At 40.5% G+C, this 21,013-nt stretch overlaps 1 protein-coding gene across 17 annotated transcripts in view; it reads right to left on the bottom strand.

The window, feature by feature from the left end:
• Positions 1 to 4,390: 4,390 nt before the first annotated feature.
• MYCBP2 (MYC binding protein 2) overlaps positions 4,391 to 21,013 on the bottom strand; it is a 186,516-nt gene continuing 169,893 nt past the window's right edge. For all 17 annotated transcript variants that reach the window (XM_061995807.1, XM_061995793.1, XM_061995769.1 and 14 more), the window contains 11 exons: positions 18,937 to 19,056; positions 17,170 to 17,271; positions 15,419 to 15,547; positions 12,848 to 12,980; positions 12,459 to 12,562; positions 10,699 to 10,887; positions 10,088 to 10,195; positions 8,601 to 8,810; positions 6,477 to 6,584; positions 6,110 to 6,275; positions 4,391 to 5,219 (listed from right to left, as the gene is read on the bottom strand). In XM_061995807.1, the coding sequence (XP_061851791.1) occupies positions 5,104 to 5,219; positions 6,110 to 6,275; positions 6,477 to 6,584; positions 8,601 to 8,810; positions 10,088 to 10,195; positions 10,699 to 10,887; positions 12,459 to 12,562; positions 12,848 to 12,980; positions 15,419 to 15,547; positions 17,170 to 17,271; positions 18,937 to 19,056 (1,485 nt within the window). In that variant the 3' untranslated portion in view covers positions 4,391 to 5,103. The remainder of the gene's footprint in view (positions 5,220 to 6,109; positions 6,276 to 6,476; positions 6,585 to 8,600; positions 8,811 to 10,087; positions 10,196 to 10,698; positions 10,888 to 12,458; positions 12,563 to 12,847; positions 12,981 to 15,418; positions 15,548 to 17,169; positions 17,272 to 18,936; positions 19,057 to 21,013) is intronic.

Below are 21,013 nucleotides of genomic sequence, written 5' to 3' on the forward strand. Positions count from 1 at the left end.
CTGTAATGAAAACTGAAGTAACTGTTCTGCTGGGCTCACCTAGAAATGTTTGGTGTCTTCCATCCTGGCTGTTTAGGAATTCTGCTTCCAGCCCTGTGTTCTGCTCAGAATTTCTGCTTCTCCAAAGGTGAGAAGGTAACAGCCCCCAGTTACAGTTTCTGGTAATGACAAGTTACGTTTGTGAGATGTGGAAGAGGAACATGGACTCTAACTGCAGGGAGCAGATACAGACTTGAGGAGAATGATCCATTACTTATCAGCATATGTGGAACAAGTAGCTGATGCTTATTGTGATCATCTCCCATATTGTTTTCAGGCAACATTACACTGATGATGCGATGTGACTGACCCATGTCATTCGAGGCCAGTAGAAATATCTTTCCACCATGATTAGTGCAGTGATGAAATTCTGGTGTCTGCAGGGAAAAAAAAAAAGGAACATCATATGGTAAAAAAAATCTTTTCTGCTCCTGTGTAGAAGTCTCAGGAGAAGTAACAGAGCTGCAATTTCATTGTTTTGAGGTCACATTGTTTCCAAACCCCTAATGCATTATCTAAGTCGAGATGCACTGACTTACTGGTGGAGACTTACTGGAGTGCTGTGCAGTTCCATTTTGCTGCTTGATATTTGGAGTAAACAAACTTTGTTTCAATGCCTGTGCCTTTATTTGCTTTGTTGTGATTGCTTGTGTGTGTTTTAGGCACACTAAGTGTAGGAGGAGTCCGGAAGGAGTTGTCTGCCTCATGTAGCAGCCAAAATCAGCAAGAAAGGCAGCTGCAGCTCTGTCTATGGAGCCAAATCAGGCCCTGGATGTGGTGCGGAGCACCACCAGCAGTGTCTGTGGTGTCACCTGGCAAAGGCTGGGGAGTTTACCAGAATTAAAGAAAACCCATGGGCAGCTGGGGCAGCCTCCCCTGCCATCTGGTGAGCCCGCTGTGGCTAGTTCTAGCTTAGCTGGTAGGCAAAGCCAGCCAGTTTGCAGAGCTCTTGTACTTAGAGGTAGGGAAAAGTTACAGCTGTTTAAGAAAGGTCCAAGTAGCAAAGGTCCAAAGAGACAAACATTCAGAGGTCAAGGCTGGTCTGTGAAACAGTTACGTGGTTGCTACCTGTGGCAGGGCACCTTGAAGCTTTAGTTGGTAACTCTGAAAGTCTTAGTTTCAGTCTATCTGGTTGGAAAGCCACTCATGGCAGAGATAGAAGGAGCCCTCACTACGATCATGTGAAGGTGAGGAACAGCCCACAGATGTCCTTTTGTAAAAGCCAAGAGAATCATAGCTGGTAGCAGCCTAGTGTCTAAGGAGAGCTCTCACCACAACAAGGCTGAGGTCCTGCAGGTACACCTCTTCCTATTTCAGCTGGCAGACTGCCTACCACACCAAGCCTGCAGCAACAATGCAAATGGGAGGTCTTGGTTGTCAATGCTACAGCTTTTAGCACTGAAAGTCTTACCTGTGCTGGTTTTCTGATTGTGCAGCAGCCATGCCCCACCCTGATAAACCTGCCTTGCATCTGGCTAGGAAAAAAAATAAATGCAAAGGACAAAATAATAGAAGCCACTGGAAGAGAGTTAAGTAACAATAAAATAGAACAGATGCAGCTGTGATGAAAGCACGTGAAGTCTGCAGGGCAAGAGTAGTTCACTCCAGTGTAACAAAAACACAAGCTGGGAAAAATATGGGGAGATTAGTGAGATGAGTCAGTGGCCGAAGGACCCGTTCTGGGCTGCCATGAGAACCTTATTACTCAGCAGACTGTGCTGAAAAACAGGAAAACAGAACTTGTTCTTTGACAATGCCAAATAGTTCTTATTTTCCACCAATGGATATCATTAGGGAAGCTTCCTTTTTATATTCCCTTAATGTATCTACATATGAGGATCTTCTAGAGAGAGAAAAGTTCTAACACTGATGGAATACAGTATTAGGGGCTGATAAGTATATATTATCTACCACAAACAAAGCCTTATAAGCTGAAACTCGCCTGTTTTTGAGGTTGCCGTGGTAAAAGCCCCTATTTGGTACCACATGGGAAGAAATTGTTACATCCAAAGTGACTGAATTTCTACTAACCTACAGGAAACCTTGTGGCAAGTGCACAGAGCACCGTCTCAGGTGCCTCCTCAGTCCCAGCACACTGCAGAGGTGGCCATTACCTGAGAAACTCACTGGCTAGCTGGCAGGGGACATCTTTGGGTGACTGTTTGTAACTTGTGATTCTCCATTGCACCTGGTTGCTGTGCTGTGACTGTAATCAGTTTGTTGTTCTGTATTTGGTTGTATCTATGCAAGTATACCTGGGGAACTTCCCACCATGTGCAACGCTTGGTAGAGTGAGTTCATCACTAGTAGACCCCAGCAGTGAGAGCAGGAGGGGAAATGACAGCATAGCCCCTTCCAGTATGCCTTGGGCTGAGGGACATGGGTCACCTGCAGGACAACTCCTGCCCCCTCAGTCCCCTGCAGTGTCAAAGGAGGGGGGCTGTGGCAAAACCCTACAAGGTCTGAGTTATATCCAGAGTGGCTGTGTATCATGGTTTGACATGGAGATGTTTCTGGTAAGGGGAAAGGGCTGTAAAGATGGTTCCTGTACAGCTCTGAGACAGACCCACTTCTGGGGCTGAGCCAATTAGGTGCCTCTACGAGCACTTTTTAAGAAGAAGCTGGAAGAGGAGGCTTCTTCCCGTTTCTTTTTGTTCTGTCCTGCCTTCTTTTCCAGCTGGTGGTGGTTCAAGGAGTTGGAAGAGACAAAAGCGACCATGTGGACACCAAGGTCAGTGGGAGAAGAGAGGAGGAGGTGTGGTGGAGCAGAGACTCCCCTGCATTCTGTGGAGAGGACTGGTGAAGCTGAGATTTGTTTGCATTTCATTAAAGACCCAACACCAGGGGCAATGACTATGCCCAGAGGAGGCCGTGTCCCATGTGAAGGACCCCATATTTGCAGAAGCCGTAGCTGCTGGCAAGAACCCGTGCCAGAGAAGTTCGTTAAGGACTGTGTCCCATGGGAGGGACCCTGTGTTGGAGCAGGGGAAGAACGCCAGGAGTTGTCCTCTAAGAAGAGAGAAGCGGCAGAGCCCATCTGTGAGAGACTGACCACATCCCCCGTTCCCTGCCTCCCTGAGCCGTTGCTGGGGGAGGAGGTAGAGATATCGGGAGCAGTGAGCTGGGCCCGGGAAGAAAGGAGGGATGGGGGAGGGAGATCTTAAAGTGCTGGTTGTAATTTTCTCATCATCCTACTCCCTTTTTGCTTTTGTTATGTTCTGTTTTTTGTAGGTAGTAGAATAAACTTTCCTGCTTTCCTCTCTAAGCCGAGTACTGGAGTCTGTTTTGCCCAGAACCGTAATTGGCAGCGAGCTCTCCCTGCCCTTGTCTCAATCCGCAGCATCCTTGGTTATCTTTTTTCCTCCCACCTCACTGGGGCCTCTGCTGTCCTAAGGAGGGTGGGGGTGGATGGGGGACAGTGAGCAAGAGACTGCTGTGGTGCTTCATTGCTGGCTGGGCCAAACCATGACACTTGGGTGGTCCCAAGGCTCCCTGGCTAGCGTGGCCTCCGTTTGTGTGAAACAATGAACCCACTTAGAATGACGTGATTAATGAAAACCATTTCGTAAGGACCAAGATTATGAGGCCCTGATAGTGACTGGTTAATCGTCTGTGCCTTATTAATAGTGACAGTTCCTTTTGTGCTCAGTGGGTGGATACAGCTACGAAAGTTTAAGCTGTTTGTATACTGATACTGTATGATCTGAGTGGGAGCAGCGTGGCCTGGTCTTGGCCAGAAGCCGCGTTGGGCACGGCTCAGCTGAGCCTGGTGAGCTGTGGCAAACAGGGCGGCCCAAACCAGAACCCGGTATTTCCATTGTGTGGGCTGTGGATCAGCAGCTGCCAGACTACTCCAAAGGTGTACAGCAGTCTCATCTGAGGCAAGGGCTGAGCTGATTAGTGGCCTGTGCTGGCACCTGGCTGCAGTCAGTGGTCCAAATTGGTGCAGAGGGAGGTGTGGTGATGTGTCTGAGGCAGCGCTGGAGCCGAGTATCTGAGGCACAACCATCACATGCAGGAGCTGAGGGCGGCCCAAGAGCCCGATGCTCATGCTCAGCTGTGTCACCTCCCTGGAGTAAGCAGGAGTGGTCAGTTGTGTGTCAGAAACAATTCCCTGACTCTGCCTCTCCCTCACTCAGTCCACTTAACAAACTCAACGCAGCAACGTCACGTCCTTTCCTCATGATTATCTCAATTTCCTAAATTAAAACTCATATTAATCTAGAATTAATTCCAGAATCACCAGCTTGCTCAATAAACTTCCCTATTTTTTAAAAGAATCTGCTGAAATACAAGAAGCTCCTCTCCCTATTTTAAAGAGCATTTATGAAAACATAGGCTCACACATTCGTTAGACTTTCACTGTATAAAAATGTACAGTGGCTTTATTGACATGTACATTCCATTATGTTTACAGCTGCAAGATATGAGGCACACTCAGTATTGCACTTCATTAAAATTTCAGGCTCAAACATAACCCAGAAGTTTAAATGAAACTGCTGTTGTAATTTAATAATTCTTATACAGGACAAACATTGATACCTTTATATACAACGTGATACTTGTTACATTTATGCCTTCCTAACACATTTGTTTTTTATAACAGTCTAGGAAATAAACCAGAATATTCCTCTTTCCCATCCCCACTTGTGATGCGTTACAATTGTACAAGATTACAAAAAGTCAGTATACAATAATCAATTGGGTTTTTGTTTTGTTTTTGTTTGTTTTCTTTCTCCTGGAAGCCAGCATCATTCATAGTCCACAGACACACAGATCCTTTAATAGCAATTATTTATTTGAAAATGTCCAATGTTTCCTAGCCGATGACTGTAATGGCCACATGCAAACACCTCACAAGTTTTGATGTGTCGGTTCAAAAAATGTCAATATCTCACAGCAAGAATTATGTACATGGTATTTGGCATCCTTCTTGCACTGGAAATTGTTCCTTTTACCTGGGTTATGAAATGGTCCCATCCTCATCCCAGCTGGACTTTCTTTTCAGGACACTTGAGGGATGAGGGCACCTGTTTTGCTCTGGTAGAAAAAAGAACTGCTAGTCTAAAAAGTGTGAGCATTTCTGCAAACCCCACAACCCAGAGCAAATTCTTCACCAGTGGGTGGGTGGACAACATGAAGTGGACATTCTGTTCCTTCAAGCTGTTTACCTTTGGGACCTACAGTGAATTTAAGGGTGAGGGGAAAAAAGAAAAGAAAATATTAATGCTTGAAGACTCGATGGAAATAAACATCTATTACACTTCCTCAAAACACATGCAGAGTGAAAGTAGCAGGTCTGCAATATCAACTCATAAGGCACAAAACATGAAGGGTGAAGAATCAGCAGACAGAAAGGTGCTTTCACACAGTTAAATTCAAGCAAAAAGTCTAGACGCTTAGTAGGTCAAGAGACAAAAATGCCATTCAATTATATCTGACAAAACGTGGCCAAGGACTGTTAGCTTAAAATAAATGGAATTCAAAGTAAAAAAAAGGCAAAAAGCTTAAAGGGCGAATCACAAAATAAGTTTAATCTCATTAATATTGTGGAAGAAATCAGCACAACCTAAAAGCCAAAGTGCTAAAAATGAACAAGAGTTACACTCTGCACTAAAAAAAGTGTTATATCAAGTCTTTTATTAATACATTTATGTTTAAGAAGTAAAAATCAGAAAGATTTACTGAGATCGGATCTATGGCATGTCAAGTTAGGAATGAAGGCATTGGCAGAAAGCTTGCAACATAACAGGTACCTAAGCACAGACCTATCCCTAAATACTAGTGTGTTTACATTTTCGTTGCATCACGTCCCATCTAGGGTCTGAATTGGTGTAGGTAAATTGAAATGCCTTTAAGTTTAAAGGGTCAGTGTGATGACACTTGCCTGTATTATTGCCAGAAAAGGAAAAAGTTCAAAGCATACTTAGAACAAAGCCCTTGTCATTCAAGATACTGAATTAAAAATTTGTGTGACTGACTCCTGTGGTTTTCCTAAAAATCATCAGCAAGACATGACAAGAATATCCATTAGAACTAAATCTCAGAATCTGCTTTATGAAAACACTACCTGCAGGACAGTGTGGGAGTTCTTCTTTAGGGATGCTTGTCATTCTTTGGAAATCATCATGGCAAGCGTTGCAAAAATGCGTTGTCCCGAAACAGAAAAACACAGCAACTGAACAGCAGTAGCGGCATTTGTATTCCAAGAAATCCGTACCGTGTTTGGGACACATCTAAAACAGGAGAAAGAAACGGGCAGCCAGTGAAGCAGCTGGGCTGTAACAACCCAAACACCACATTTCTACATCATGTAGTATATATTATACAATATTAGACAATGGTTATACTTACAAAATTGCTGTGAGTTGTTGTACAGCTCAGGCACTCAAAGCTTTGGGAGGAAACATCAACCTGAATACGAGCTGTTGACTTACCTGAGCCCTTGAAACATCAGAGCATGCACCGCAAATCAGCTCTCTCGGATCATAGTCATCTCCTTGCCCAGCCTCGGCATCACAACGAGCCTCACCACCAAAATATGCCTAAGTTGCATAAAGGAATGAGTGGCCATTAAACCAGAGACAACTATTATTGTAACACATTCAATTTGTAAGAGAAATATGATGAAGGGTCACAACTGTAGTCTCCAACTATTCTCCTAACTCTTGACTCTGACTCTAGATACTTGTTTTTGAGGTACTAAGGCAAGGTGTCTCAACCTCAGGATAAACAAGACCAAAAATAGTGCAAGGTGCTCTGGTCCAAGCAAGTGATGCTGAGGCTTTTGAAACACTATATGAGTGCATTACAAACTATAAGTAAGAAAGACAGGAGTGAGGCTGAAGGCAGCAGAGCAGCATTCTATGAGGAGGACTTTTTACTAGCCAAAAGGAATGGCAGGTTTTATGCTCATATGGGAACTCTTATAGTGAGTATTCTGCTATTTTCAACAAACTCCTTCTACTTTCTCATTCTACCAGGACACAGTGGGCACAAAACTGCACCGGGTAAGGCTGCCAACTTCAATGAACTTTCTCGTGTGCTAAAGTGTTCTCACATGTAGTAGTGAGATGAGGCACTGAGCAACTTCTTTGCTTCCTTTGTTAGCATACTGTTAACTAGTTAAAGCACAAAATTATGGATCTCAGCAATTCTTGCCTTTATGCAGTGACTGCAAAAGGACAGGGAAAGTGGTCCCAAAGCAACTATGAGGAAGGAAAAATTCAAGAAGGCCATCTTCCTCCCAAATCTGCAGACTAAACAGAAAAGGGAGGGTCCTATGGCATATGTATGTCAGGGAATGAGGTTAACAGTTTGGGGTTTAATGGGTGCTTGATGAAGTAAAGTCGTCAGAAATTGGACAGTTGAATGTTGCTGTTCAGCCATATGACCACAGTATAGAAGGGAGTAATGAGATACAAAGGAAGGAAAAGAGACCGGGAAGAAAAACACTGAAATACTGAGTATTAAATACAGGAAAGAAAGTGTAATGGAAAACAGGGACAGGATCAAAACCTGGAGGAAGTTAAGATGGAAAAAGGATTTTATTTTTATAAGGAAGGGAAAAAAGGCAGTAGGCAAGTTGCTAAAGGATGAGTGAAAACGAACTGTGAGAAGCAGGAACAAAAGTGAACTCAGTAACTATGTAATGGTGAGCTAGAGGGATTCACTGCTGCTCTTCTCCAGCACATGGAACTAGTGAATCCTTTTTCCTCTTATTTCCAAATTGTGCCATTTGACAAAATTATTAAACAAAAAAATTACTGGGCTTTCCCCTGAGACTGTTATCATGAAATTGCCTTACTCCATCTGTTCCTAAGGGAAAAAGGGAAAAGATCAAGATGGGCACTAAAATCAACTTCAGAGGAAAGAAGCTATGGGATTCAGGGATTCCCCAGAATTTCTCCAAACACAGTCTCTAATCACAAGGAATACTTGTCTCTTCTGTGCTGGTGGGGAAACGAGGAGCTCTTTGCACATACTTTTTGCCTTCTGGATAAATTTCACATTCTTTACCTGGAGCAACCTGCAAATCTATGATTCAGAGCCCATCAGGTTAGATCACACATTTCTTTTTTCTACTCCTTTTACATTCTTCTAAGACTTCTGCCCCCAAAGTTGGTTTACTACAGTTGCAGTGAACTCCAACGGGGAAAAGTAATACTTAGGTGGAATCTCAGTGAGGAACTCTCCATATCAAAGAGTTAGAATGAAACATATGTTTCTACTATTTAAATGTTCATGTAAGGTATGAGTTGGAAGTGAGACAAAGGGATGGTGGTTGTTCTAAAGGTGGCATCACCTGCACCTTATCTAAGAAGGCTTTCACCTCAATATGCTTCTGGTTTCTGAATTGCTCTGCAACCTCTTTTGAGTCTTACAAGATAGTAAGTATATCTAATTTGCTCAACACTTTTTTACAGTTATGATCTAACAACAATTTCTTTTCCTTCTTTCCTACTCCATATAGAATACGTTAAACGTATGTTCTGTTCTTTAAGAAATCACTTTTCATAGCATGACATACATTGAATTTGAGAAACTACTCATCACCATACCTTTTTACACTTGTAGCAAACATAATAAGCATATCTGTTCATGGCATAGCCAGCGGGGTCGTTGTAGAACCTGACGCCAGGTGTTGTGATGGCCTCGCTCTTGTGCAGCCCCTCGTACTCCAATCTCATTAGCGCTTTTCTCCTCACATCTTCGTAGAGTTCTTTGATTGGATCAAGTAAATCCTTCAATACTGTATGATTGATTTTGTTCTGAAATTAAAAAACCCAAACAAACACCAAAAAACCTGATTAAAATATCTTGCTTCTGTATTGCAAGAGCTGCGATCATTTGTGTTGTGGTCAAACATAAATAGCGTTAACAGACATCATAAAAACCCAAGAGCTCAGGCAATGGATGTTCCAAAAAATGGCCGATATCCTTTATTTGCTGCAGAAAGAGTAACCAGGAATGCTTCTTATATGCCCTTTTGTTATCATAGAATCTCAAGGGTTGGAAGGGACCTCAAAAGATCATCTAGTCCAACTCCCCTGCCAGAGCAAGATCACCTAGAGTAAGTCACACAGGAACTCGTCCAGGTGCGTTTTGAATGTCTCCAGAGAAGGAGACTCAACAACCCATCTGGGAAGCCCGTTCCAGTGCTCCATCACCCTCACAGTTAAGAAATTCTTCCTTATGTTTCTTTGAAACAATGATTAGTTGTCACTGAGAGCAGCCTGGCTCCATCTTCCTGACAGCCACCCTTTACATATTTGTAAACACTAATAAGGTCACCCCTCAGTCTCCTCCAAGCTAAAGAGCCCCAGCTCCCCCAGCCTTTCATCATAAGGGAGAAGCTCCACTCCATCATCTTGATGGCCCTGCGCTGAACTCCTTCCAGCAGCTCCCTGTCCTTCTTGAACTGAGAGGCCCAGAAGTGGACGCAATATGAAATCATCAGCCCTGACAACAGACTGTAACGTCCACAGAGGGATGGCAAAGGGTAGATGAAATATCCAGCAGAGCACAGGAATATTCTGATTGTTTTCTCTGCTTTTGGTCTTTTTTGACTTACTGCTTAGCAACTAAGAATGATGAGCGATAGTCCTCTATGCCAGCTCTTTATCAGGTAATGATCACCAGCTATTGCTGTAAATGACCAAAGTACAGCACAAAGGAAGAAACACAGCATGTGGAATAGCTGTCCAGTCATGCGTTTTGTATACAGCTTCAGATCATGTGCATTAAGATACTTTTCCCCTTCCCGCTGTCCCCAAATACTGGGAATTTACAAACTGATGGTGTTGAGAATAAAACAGCATTAAAACAGTCTCTGCATCATGGTTTTTTTTTTTCCCCTTAATTCAGGGAACACAAGGGGAAGGTAAAAAGATGCCTCAATCACACCCTTTCTTTAGCGACACGAGAAATTAAGGAAACAAGAAACTAATATATTTTTTTAACAAGCAAGATGTTACTAAAAAAAGGAAAACCAAACAAGTATTAGGTAACTTGTTTGAGCGAGGCAGGAAACACATGGCTCATTTACCTTGCAAATAGGACAGGACATAAACCCAAAAGTTATCCTTGGCCCAAGCCATCTGTTTTCTAGTACACGCTGACAGCATTGCAAATGGAAAACGTGGCTGCAGTCCAGCTTTAGAGAAGAACACAGGTAAGTGAGCATTGAAGTAATGTTAACCACTAAACTAGAAGTAGTTATTTGCTTTAAGAGGCAGCATATATCAATTCCAAATTTAATTTATTCCCAGTCCTACGAGACCCCTCATTCTTATCAAAGTGACAGAATATTAAATGGTCATTAAAACAACTTTTCAACTCCAAAATCACCAGTGGAGATACAAGATACATATGAAGTCTATCCATTAATTACCTCGGTTGCTCCTCTCATGCATAAAATACCATATATTTTAATAAAGTAGGCACAGCAAACTATATTGATACAATCTGCTCTCTTGAAATAGCAGTAATGCCAGACAAGAGAGATAGCTATTTAAGTCACTTGCATATAGTTATGGTGACTGTGTTGAAACTTTTAACAGTATAATTTGAAGGACTTTATATTTTAACTTCTTCCATGCTTAACGAAACCATAATACAAATCTCTTAAAAGGAGGTGGGAGGAGGGGGAAGATAAACCTGGATAGCTGGTGCTGCTGAAAGTGCTTCGGTAAAGCAGATCATGCACATGTCGTCGGCATCCTGCTTGAGAGTGGTGGTGCTCTTGTCACAGCCGTGCAGACATGGCAGGCAGTGCTCCTCGTTCTTCACGCCCCCGCATGGGTGGCCGCAGGGCTGGGTCTTGCTGCAGGCAATCTTGGCGTACTCCTGTCACAGTGGGTAAAGAATTAATCATACAATCATAGAATCGTAGGGGATCAAAGAGACCTTTAGAGATCATCTAGTCCACCCCCCCTGCAGAAGCAGGTCCACCTAGATGAGGTCACATAGGAATGTGTCCAGGCTGGCCTTGAAGACCTCCAAGGTCTACAACCTCCCTGGGCAGCCTGTTCCAGTGCTCTCTCACTCTCAAATGAAAATAGGGTTTTTCTTATGTTTAAATGGAACTTTTTGTGTTCCAGCTTCATCCCATTACCCCTTGTCCTGTTGCTAGCTACAATAGAAAAAGGGATGTCCCAACCTCATGACATCCAGCATTTAGATATTTGTAAATATTAATGAGATTCCCCTTCAGTCTCCTCTTCTCTAGACTAAACAGCCCAAGTTCCCACAGCCCTTCCTCATAAGGAAGATGCTCCAGTCCCCTGGTCATCTTGGTAATTAACCTAATGAATTACTTAATCAGGTTTTCCCCCCTCCAATGAAGGGTTGGCTGTAGCGTCACTGTTCGCAGGGCTGCTGGCTTGCGCAGCCAATGAAGATGAAAAGAATCCCGATTCATGCTGGCTGCTGCTATGGCAGATACCGAAGAAAAACTGCACCTTTTAAGGACCTGAGGTAGAACTGACACTTTCATTGACTGACTTTACTCCTGAACTGCAATGGTATAATGAAACCATGATTTAAAAATTTTAACTTTTAATGTTACCTTAAATAAAAAAAGTTCTTTAATGTCCATGTGTATTTTGCATGTTAATTGCCTCCTGCAGAAACATTGCTTGCCCTGTGTTAACAAGCCTTTAAGCTATCTGCAGATATCTTCCCTTCGGGAAAGGTATGAAGTAACTCACTCTTAACAACACATTATGATCTGATCATTATCCAGCAGAAAGTACTTTTACATGGGAATAGTATTTTGGCTACTTCTAATTCCTGTCCCTAGTAAGCAGAAAACTTATTAGAGTTGTCCAGAAGCTAACAACACACTGAATTAATGATAATCTAATATATTCAATACAGAGGGAGAAAAAAAGAAGTCAGATTTTCCACACATAAGTAAACAGGGTGAGATAAGAAACTGGTTAGGATTTGGCACTCTGCCAATTGGACCTGTACTGTGGGCCACAGAAACACTCATGGCACAGTTGAAAAACCTGTCTGAGTCTCACATAATAAACTGGCCGTGGTGTATACTACTTCTGTCAAGCTTCCCAGCACAGCAGACCTCATGTTGACAAGCGTTTTACTTTGTATTTGGAACACTACTGTGAAAACTCAAGATACTCTTGAAGATAACAATGAAACTATCCAGTATTTTGGTTGACTGTTAGCGTTTGTAGCCTGTAATTAAACTGAACATTTACAAACTAAACATTTACAAACTCAGAAGTATTTGAACAACAATATAATATGCAATACTCAGACCTTTCCATATGAGAGGTCCGATTTAAAATGGACCACAGGGATGGAGAAGGCTTACTCAAATTAAGGCATTGATTTGCTCCTGCAGTCTCTTCCATTTATGTAATTCACAATGATTGATACTTGTTAATACACACCTGGCAATCTGTATCAGAACAAACACTTCCTACTGCTGATAGTTCTGTTCCACTCCTACAGCCACAGAAACGACATGCTTCAGAACTGCTGGTGGTTGGTTTGCCTAGGTCCGCAAAAGTAAACAGAAGTGACAATTGTTGCAATGAAACATGAGGGACTGACAGTCCCAACAACAGACATCTGAACAATAATCACAGAAAACAACCAGAAAAACAGCAATGCTCATATAGTTAAACTGTATTATTTTTATAACCTAAAAGCTAAATCATTGCCCTAAAAGGAGGTGAAAACTCCAACTGGGGTTTTGGGTTTCTTCTTTTTTGAGAAATGGTCATGGTAAAAGGTAAAAATAATAAGGCTAAAGCAAGTAGTAACAGTTGTGCTTTACCTGTCTGTTCTCTAAACTCCACCATAGCCTTCATAGTTTTTGAATCTGCTAATGCCATCAGCCAGAAAAGTTTGGTCCTACCACAGCCCTCGTGGAGATCGACTTTGATAGCTTCTTCTTCTTCTTTGAATACCTGCCAAGTTAACCAAACAGATAATAAATAGCACCTCTATGTTATTTTTGTCACCATCTCTTTGGATTTCCATCAGATGCTGTATGGATTCAGCAGAGTTTTTCTGTTGCAAGCTATTCTTATGTTATGCATCCCATAATCTGTACATATGGCAGAAAAGATAGATGAAGGCTTTGTGATTTTAGAAGTAAAAAAATATATGAAACCAGTGCTTTTTGCTGACATGTCTGGGAAACAATTGTGCAGCAATGCTAAGAAGAGAGCTGCACAACATTTTTTATAAGTTAAAAAATATGGAGCTGAGACTTTATAATTACATTCAAGTCAACCAGCAGGTCACAGTATATTAAAAGGATGAGATAACATTAAAATAGCTTCACATAACTATGCCAGTAGTTTATCAAAGCAATACTGATAGTTATGGTCCCAACAATATGTACTATGCAATAACAATTATATCAAGTGTGTAATCTTAATATGTTTGACTTTCACAGAAATACCCAGTGGATACTTGAAGCTACAATGAGGAAAATGCAAAATTTCTGCAAAATAAAACATCTGCATCAGATCTTTAGTGGACTTTACAGAAGTCTTTTTCTCCTTTCCTAAGGTTTGAAGGCAGTTCTGTTTTCATTCATTTCACCTGTAATGCAGTAAAAATCAGCATTTTTGTGACTATGGATTTATACACTCATTTATTCAGGAAACAGAATCAGGAAAAAAACCTCCTAATTGCTTCACAAAACAGGTCATAGTATCTTACAGGCTGTTCTTTCTTGGAGGGAGAGAAAATACATTCAAGAAATACGTATGACAGGAGTTAGACAAAGACAGGAAGTGATAGAAAACAGGGAACAGGACATAATTTAAATCGAGGTGCTTAATATGAGAGATGTGAAGGTAAAGGTGGTGAGTAAAAAGTTTAAACATGCTTTTAGAAATAAATAGGAAAAACATCTGTTAAGTAGCTATTTTGGGCAGATTAAATAGGAAAAATCTGTTAAGCAACTATTTTGGGCAGATTAAAGGAGAGACGTGAGGATTTCTATGAGGTAAGAACTTACTTTTTATCAACTGTAATCAGGCTATATAGGAGAAATCAGAAAAATAAATAAGACTAGACTGTACTGTGCCATGACAGAAGAGCAGACATATAAAATCACCTTCTTAGGATGACAAAACAGGGAAAATTCAAAGGGGACTGCAAAGACTCTGGCTAAGAACTAGAAGATAACAAATCCGCGTGGAACTTCCACAGAGTCTATACTGCAAATGCTGAGGCACTGAGAAGGAGATCTGTAGAGCAAAACTCAGTGACAACAATCCAAAGCTTACACAATGCATCTCTCAACTAGCTCCAAATGGCCACTAGCAGCGTGTCTCTACATCTGTCTTTTAGTTTCACCTGAAAAGAAACCCAATTCATACACTTCAAGGCTGCTCTATAACACGAATCAAAGCACTGTAAGGAAATAAGGAGACCTGCTTCTAAAGCCTGTTCCTGATCCTAACTAAAAAGTTAATGTAAATGTACTGTAGAAAAGAAGAGGAATGATTTTTACTGAATTAACTTTCATTAATGACATTTAGTATTTTAGTCTTAGTACAATGTAAATAAATAGTCAGAGCACAAGGGGAAAACAAAAGACCACAAAAAACACCCAGAAATATCAAGAAAGAGGAAATCTTCCATAGTTTCAGAAGTAAAGGCATCTTAAACATTAATCTTAATAACAAAAAGAAACATTGCAAAGAGAGTAGTTTCAAGTTTAGAGATGAAGAGGATACAAAGTGATTTGTAAACGTTTTTTTAGGGAAGTCAATGAAGAAAGATGTTTCGATCCTAAAAACAAAACCAAAAGAAGTCAGGAAACTTTCAAGCTTATAGAGATGACAATGTATTTGACTGTGTAAAGACAACAAGAGCTGGAGAAATATTAAAAAATGAGAGAAAGCTGACATAAAGGAACCAGTAGGAATATTTGCTGTCAAGTGGTATTCCTGGATATCAAAACACGTATATAGTTTAAAAATGAAAGGGTTGACAAGCACTGACTTATGTGATAGAAGTAGTAAAAGAGATATAATAAGACTAAAGAACCAATGTATGTTTTAAAAAGTCTATACAGTTCCTAGATTTTCCTAGATTCATGATCAGTGTTGGAGTAAGAGAGAATTGAGCTCATGTAGCATAACAATTAGAATTACAGACTGCTACATGATTTTCCAATCTTCTTCAGAAGAGAAGACAATTAAAAGGGCAAGAGCATTAAACTAAAAACAACTAAAAAGAATTTAATGGAAACTTCTCTATCTCATGTCAAACAAAAGAAAATTATGTTTTCAGGTTTGGTTCTTGCTACTGCCTCTTGCTGACATACTGGGAAAACGCACATGATGTGGGCACTTCATACAATGTGACGTCGGGTGCACTCTACCTGTCTCTGATGAGTTTTTGTTCGCCGATGGAGATGAAGGAATCGGTCACAATCTGTACACAGATTCCCACAGACATTACATAAAATGATTGCAGCAGTTTCACCATCATCATGGTTATCACACATTGGCTGAAAGAAAAAAGGGAATTAGTTGTGTCTCTATTAAATCCCTCATTTCCTTTTAGCATTTGTTTTTCTTCCTGCCCACACATCCCCTCCAAATAATCAGGGAGAGATAAAGAGTTTGTTTAGACTATTAATTCCATCTTTAGAATAATCAGTATCTAAACAGTTACTCCTGAACACAATACCCCACAATTTACTGCATCAGTTCTTCTGATATTCTTCATCTCTTATGTTGTGTGATGTAGCAAAAAAGTGTTTTTCAATAATACAGTTGAGACATTACTGCAACTAGTCTGAGAAAATATTTATGTGGTTAACAATGGGTTATGGGCATGTTAACAGAAGAGGTCAGAGATATGAACATTCTGTCAACATGCATGACATATATACCCTTAAATACTTTGATACAGTGTGTTTGCTCAAAGACCTAATCAAAGCTGTAGGTCATCTATAACTCAGAGACAATACAGTTGAAGTAACAAACTTCAAAATCTACCATAAAATTAAGTTGCAAAAAAACCCAAAACATAGTTCTGTTTTGCAGTTCAAAATGGCCATACCAATAGAGTTCAGTTACTGATTTGATTATGCATATGCCTGAGAACAAGTTTCCATGGTATTCCCAGAATACGTGGTTTCCATGACACTGCCCATGCAACTTTGAATCCTTTCAACATCAGTTCCCATAAGGGAAAGACAGTTCACCTCAACATTTGAATATCCTTGTATATAACAGAATTGGGGAATTTCAGCCTGGGTTTAGCAGCTTGTATGCCTGTCTGGCTATGTCTTGGCTGTTCCTCTGACCTTTCAAAAGCTCTACAGAAATCCTTGGCTTTCTTAGTCACCTCAGAAACTTTTGTGTCTGTGTCCTTCTCAGAAATTTTGTCCTTGCTGCTGCTGCAGCTGTCTCCTGTATTCTCTTTCTACATACACTCAACTGCTTTGGAGGCTTCTTCACTCTAAGCATCCTTAGCTACTAGTGGGAAGGCACAGTCTTCCCTTGTTTCTCATGGGGATCCACCTAACCAAGTCACAAAGAGACCAGCTTCATTATTTTGCTCTTTCCAGTTTAGTTTTATAAAAATCATGAACTTTTCGCAATACTGAAAAGTACAGAAGAAGTCAATTAGTCTATAACATTCCATATTAAGTTTGTAAACCCTGTGGGTAAATGGTAGCTTTACTAAATTCAGTTACAAGGAGTTTCTTGCTCCTTCGGGTAATCAGCTCTCTACTGAGATGGGGAAGAGGAAGCTAATTTACATAGCAATTACTGAGGAACACAAAATAATTGACATTTTTGTGAGAAAAGCTCTGATAGAGGGTATCATATTAACTGAGTCAATCTGTGCCAAACAATCCTTCCTACAGGTGTCCACAAGGCCTTAGTCCATCCTGAGTACCAGCAGAATTGCTACCTTACTAAGTTGGAATTTTTTGTTTTCTGGGTAGCACTTGTCTAGAACACAATTACTTTAAACCTGTATGTACAATCTCCATTAGGTTCAATAAGGAGGAACTAGGTTAGTCCAAGTCTACCTTTCCCTATCAATATTCCAAATTCTTTTGGCTACCAAATAAAACAATAATAAACACAAAAAAGGTATGGCTTTCAGTCTCACCATCTGTTTCTGTTGTCCGTCCTTTCCCATCCATCTTCCTGAGGATAACCTATCAACATGATCCTGGTCAAGCACACAGAGGGATGCTAAGGCCAGCCATAGCTATTGAAAGGCAAAGTGAAATGAAATCTTTTAGAAATATTAAAAATAGAAATCCCAAATACTAAAAATACAGATGTTAGCAGATAAGAGTGTCCCTGTTACCTGCAAACTATATCATTGTTAGCTGAAGCCTTCCCATACAACGCAAACAAATCATGTACACAATAGAACTTCTTGAACTTTCGAGGTATGTCACTTTATAGTCACAAATACAGCAGTTAAACACACAAGAGAGCAACAGTGAAGAAAGATCAACCAGAGCCTATTTCAGAGAAATATGGCAAATACAGACTTGCATAACACTCCTAAACACTGCAGGCTTTGGGGGAGAAACAGAAAGTCAAGGACACAGACTAAAAGGAAAACCCCAAACCAACAAAACTTTATCTCAAAGGGATTATTTTACCTATGTTCTCTCCTCACTGGCAACTGACATTACCTAGAACAGGGTTCTGAGCTAACTATTCTTTAGAGGAAGCTTTTCTCTCTTCCTCCTCATTGACTACAGTAAACCCTAAAGAGTTGAGCTACATGAAGATGATTTGTCAGTAGGCCTGCAACCCAAACTGAAATACACTTCACAGCTGCATTTTGCAGTAGTTTTTGATCAAAGGTTTGATTTGAACAAAATGGCTTTTTAACTGAAAAACTCTACTGGTTTCTCTCCAAAACGCAGGGCTCTGACAAAGCTAAGTTGACTCACAAGGAGAGCCAGGGCTCTTCTGAGACCCAATTAAACTAACAGTGACAGCAGGAGCTGGTGGTTCTCTGAGAGAGCTGAGAATATACAAGTAAGGGAATGAAAGAGACAACTGGCACAGCCTTTAAAGATAGGAAACAATGTGTCAAATGCTTGTAACCATTGCAAACTACTTCTTTTACACATAATTGTTCTGCTTGAAAAGCCAAAATCTCTACTCTCTGAGGTGGTAGGAATGTCATAATTTAAAAGTATGCTTTTTGTGGTATTTCAAGCAATCTATTTAGTCCAAGTTTCTATAAGAGAGTCATGGAAAAAGATTAAGAGAACAATACACCCCAGGTAAATAATAAAGGCCTCAGATTTTTCATTTTGAGACTAAAACACAGGTGAAGCTTAACTTAATTGTCCTAGAGGATTTTTGTTACTATTTTCCCAATAGCCTTGAGATGTGGCAGCTGATGATCAGAAGAAGCCAGATCACATAAAATAATGTGTAAAGAGCTGTAAAAAAGACAGATGATACATACTGTGTGATAGTTTTCTATGCAGATGATTCCATGAATTTAGTTAAAGGCAAATATCGCGAATTCAAAGCAGAATTACCTCAAGGACAAAACCCCAAATGTATTAAGCTTAACACTTATTCTTCATTACTTGGGAGGTACCCAAGATACATATTTTATCAAAATTCAGGTTTTGTTGAGGTATTTCTGTCACAAAGAATTTAAAAAAACATAAATCCATCTGCTTCAGAGAGAGAAAAACTTTTATTAGGACAAGCAGTGACTGCCTTAATTGCTCCATTATGTGCACAGGTAGATTGGGAGACTATAAACTATACACTGTATGAATTGTTTCCTGAAACACCTTGGGTAAGGAAGTTTTTTCTCAAATACAGAAAGGCTCTTGGATGGGCTCCTACTGCACATTTACAATGACCTAAGTTTTAGTAAAGTTCTTACTCTGGTTGTTGCAATGCACCTCACTGGCGATCTGTATTCTTCTTCCATTTTGGTCAGAGCTATGATGGTTTCAGCAATAGCATTCTTTGTCACACGAGACCAAGCTTCTGACAGATGACCCTGTTGAAGAGCAAAATCAATTTATTACAGCTTTTATTAAGAACAACTGAGACTGCAATTAGAGCTGCTACGAGCAACATCAGGTAAGGATCTCAAGTTAGAAAAAGTGGAAGTCAGCAATGACCTTGACAAATCAGATCTTTTCAAATCAGACACATCTGCTAAAAACCGGCCTTCAAATACTCAGGTGACTGACTGAGGTAGTCTCAGAGTAACTGTTGGAATAGGCAGGGGGCATATTCTTAAAGCACCTCCTCTTGATGAGGTGAAAGAAAGATGGGAGAGCTGGAGCACAAATGAGGCATTGTAAACAACATACAGATTACAGTGGGCTCCTGAAGAAATCAACTTCACTTGCCTAGCTCAGCCTTCCTGGATACTCTACAGCTTCCAGATTTGAAAGAAATAAAGAAGTATACAAGAAACATCAGAACTATAGTGTACTTTCCAAACCAATCTTGAAGATACTGAGTCTACAGCACTGACACACCTAAAGTTCCTGATGCAGAGACTGTTGAATACTTAAATTCTTAAAGTAATCACTAAATTTCTAAACCTCATGCTAAAGGTGACTGAAATAATCAAGACTCACTGGACTCTAAAAAGGAAGCTACAGTGACTGACTCAGATGAACACACTGCAAACACTGAAAAAAGTAAGTTAAAGGAAGTGGCTGCCAAGACTGATGTTACCCTACTGATAATTAGCAGCTTTAAAAAGCCGCAAATAAAGGTGTTTAAACAGGACCCCTCTGTTGTCCCCACCCTCTTTTGGGTAAAAGAGCTGAATCCTTGAACAGGTTTTAGCATGCCTAAATCACAGAGGTCCCTTATGAAATGTAATCAAGAAATGTTATTACTCCCATCTTCGTAAGGCCTCAGTCAGGTCTCCCTCATCTAGAAAGAGAGGGAATTACGTTCAGATTTCTTCTGCATTTTTTTGGTTATAAATAGTTACATATCATTCCAAGTAGAATGGCTTAAACAGCAGAATTCAAAAGCCACACTAAACAGACAGCACTACTGAAAAAGTATCAGGTATATGGGAGATGGAGCCTATCAGGCTCTCTTGTATCCGTCTCCAGAGCTTTAAGAACTTTCCAATGAACTTCTCCAATGGTTTTGAAAAACCAGATATTAGCAAGTGCAAGTTTCATGGATGAGGGTCCTGAATGGCCAGAGGAGTTGCTTTGACAAAAATACATGGGCCTGGTTCTAGTCAGCTATCCATTTTGTCTTTCTGCTAATCTCCTTCTGGCAAAGGTCCATCCTCAGCTTATGTTTAATTAGTTTTTCATTAAGGGAAACTTTTCCATCATTGTGGAAGCCAGAATCTCATAAAACAAGGACCACAGAGTTTGCTTTAAAAGACTTGCCCAGTACTATTTAAAAATGGTGCAGAAGAGAATCCACTATTTCCCTCATGTTTTCCCACTTACTCAAAGCATACCTACCAACAACAGCTATAAATGCTACTGGCAATAAGTCTTAAAAATACCCCCAAAACCCGACACCTTGAACAAATTAAACCTTCACAAAAACATATGGGCATATACACACAAGGGGCACCATGTAAATCCTGGCATTTACTATCTTCTGGGTATTTCTCTTCACAAGTGCTATTTCTTTTGACCTTAGTTTTTAATATGCAATTTCCTCAAATGTTAATAAAGTAAGCAGAAACAAAAATCCATCATGTGGAATCACAGTGGTACCTACAACACACCTTTCCCCTCCAGTCACTGGAGCAACTGAATAAAGACTAAGGACATACATTTCATGCATGGACCCGCTCTGCTGAAGGATGAGACACACTTCAGCTGTAACTCAGCTGGAGATGAATTGCGAGAGTCTGAAATCTTGTAGTCATAATCAACAGTAGTAATTGCAGAGAACTGCCATCAATCCTTAGCATCTTTGAGAAAGGAACTCCTTAATCCAAGCACAGTGACTGGTTT

The sequence above is a fragment of the Colius striatus genome, chromosome 1, assembly GCF_028858725.1.
Source record: "Colius striatus isolate bColStr4 chromosome 1, bColStr4.1.hap1, whole genome shotgun sequence".
Lineage (NCBI taxonomy): Eukaryota > Metazoa > Chordata > Aves > Coliiformes > Coliidae > Colius > Colius striatus.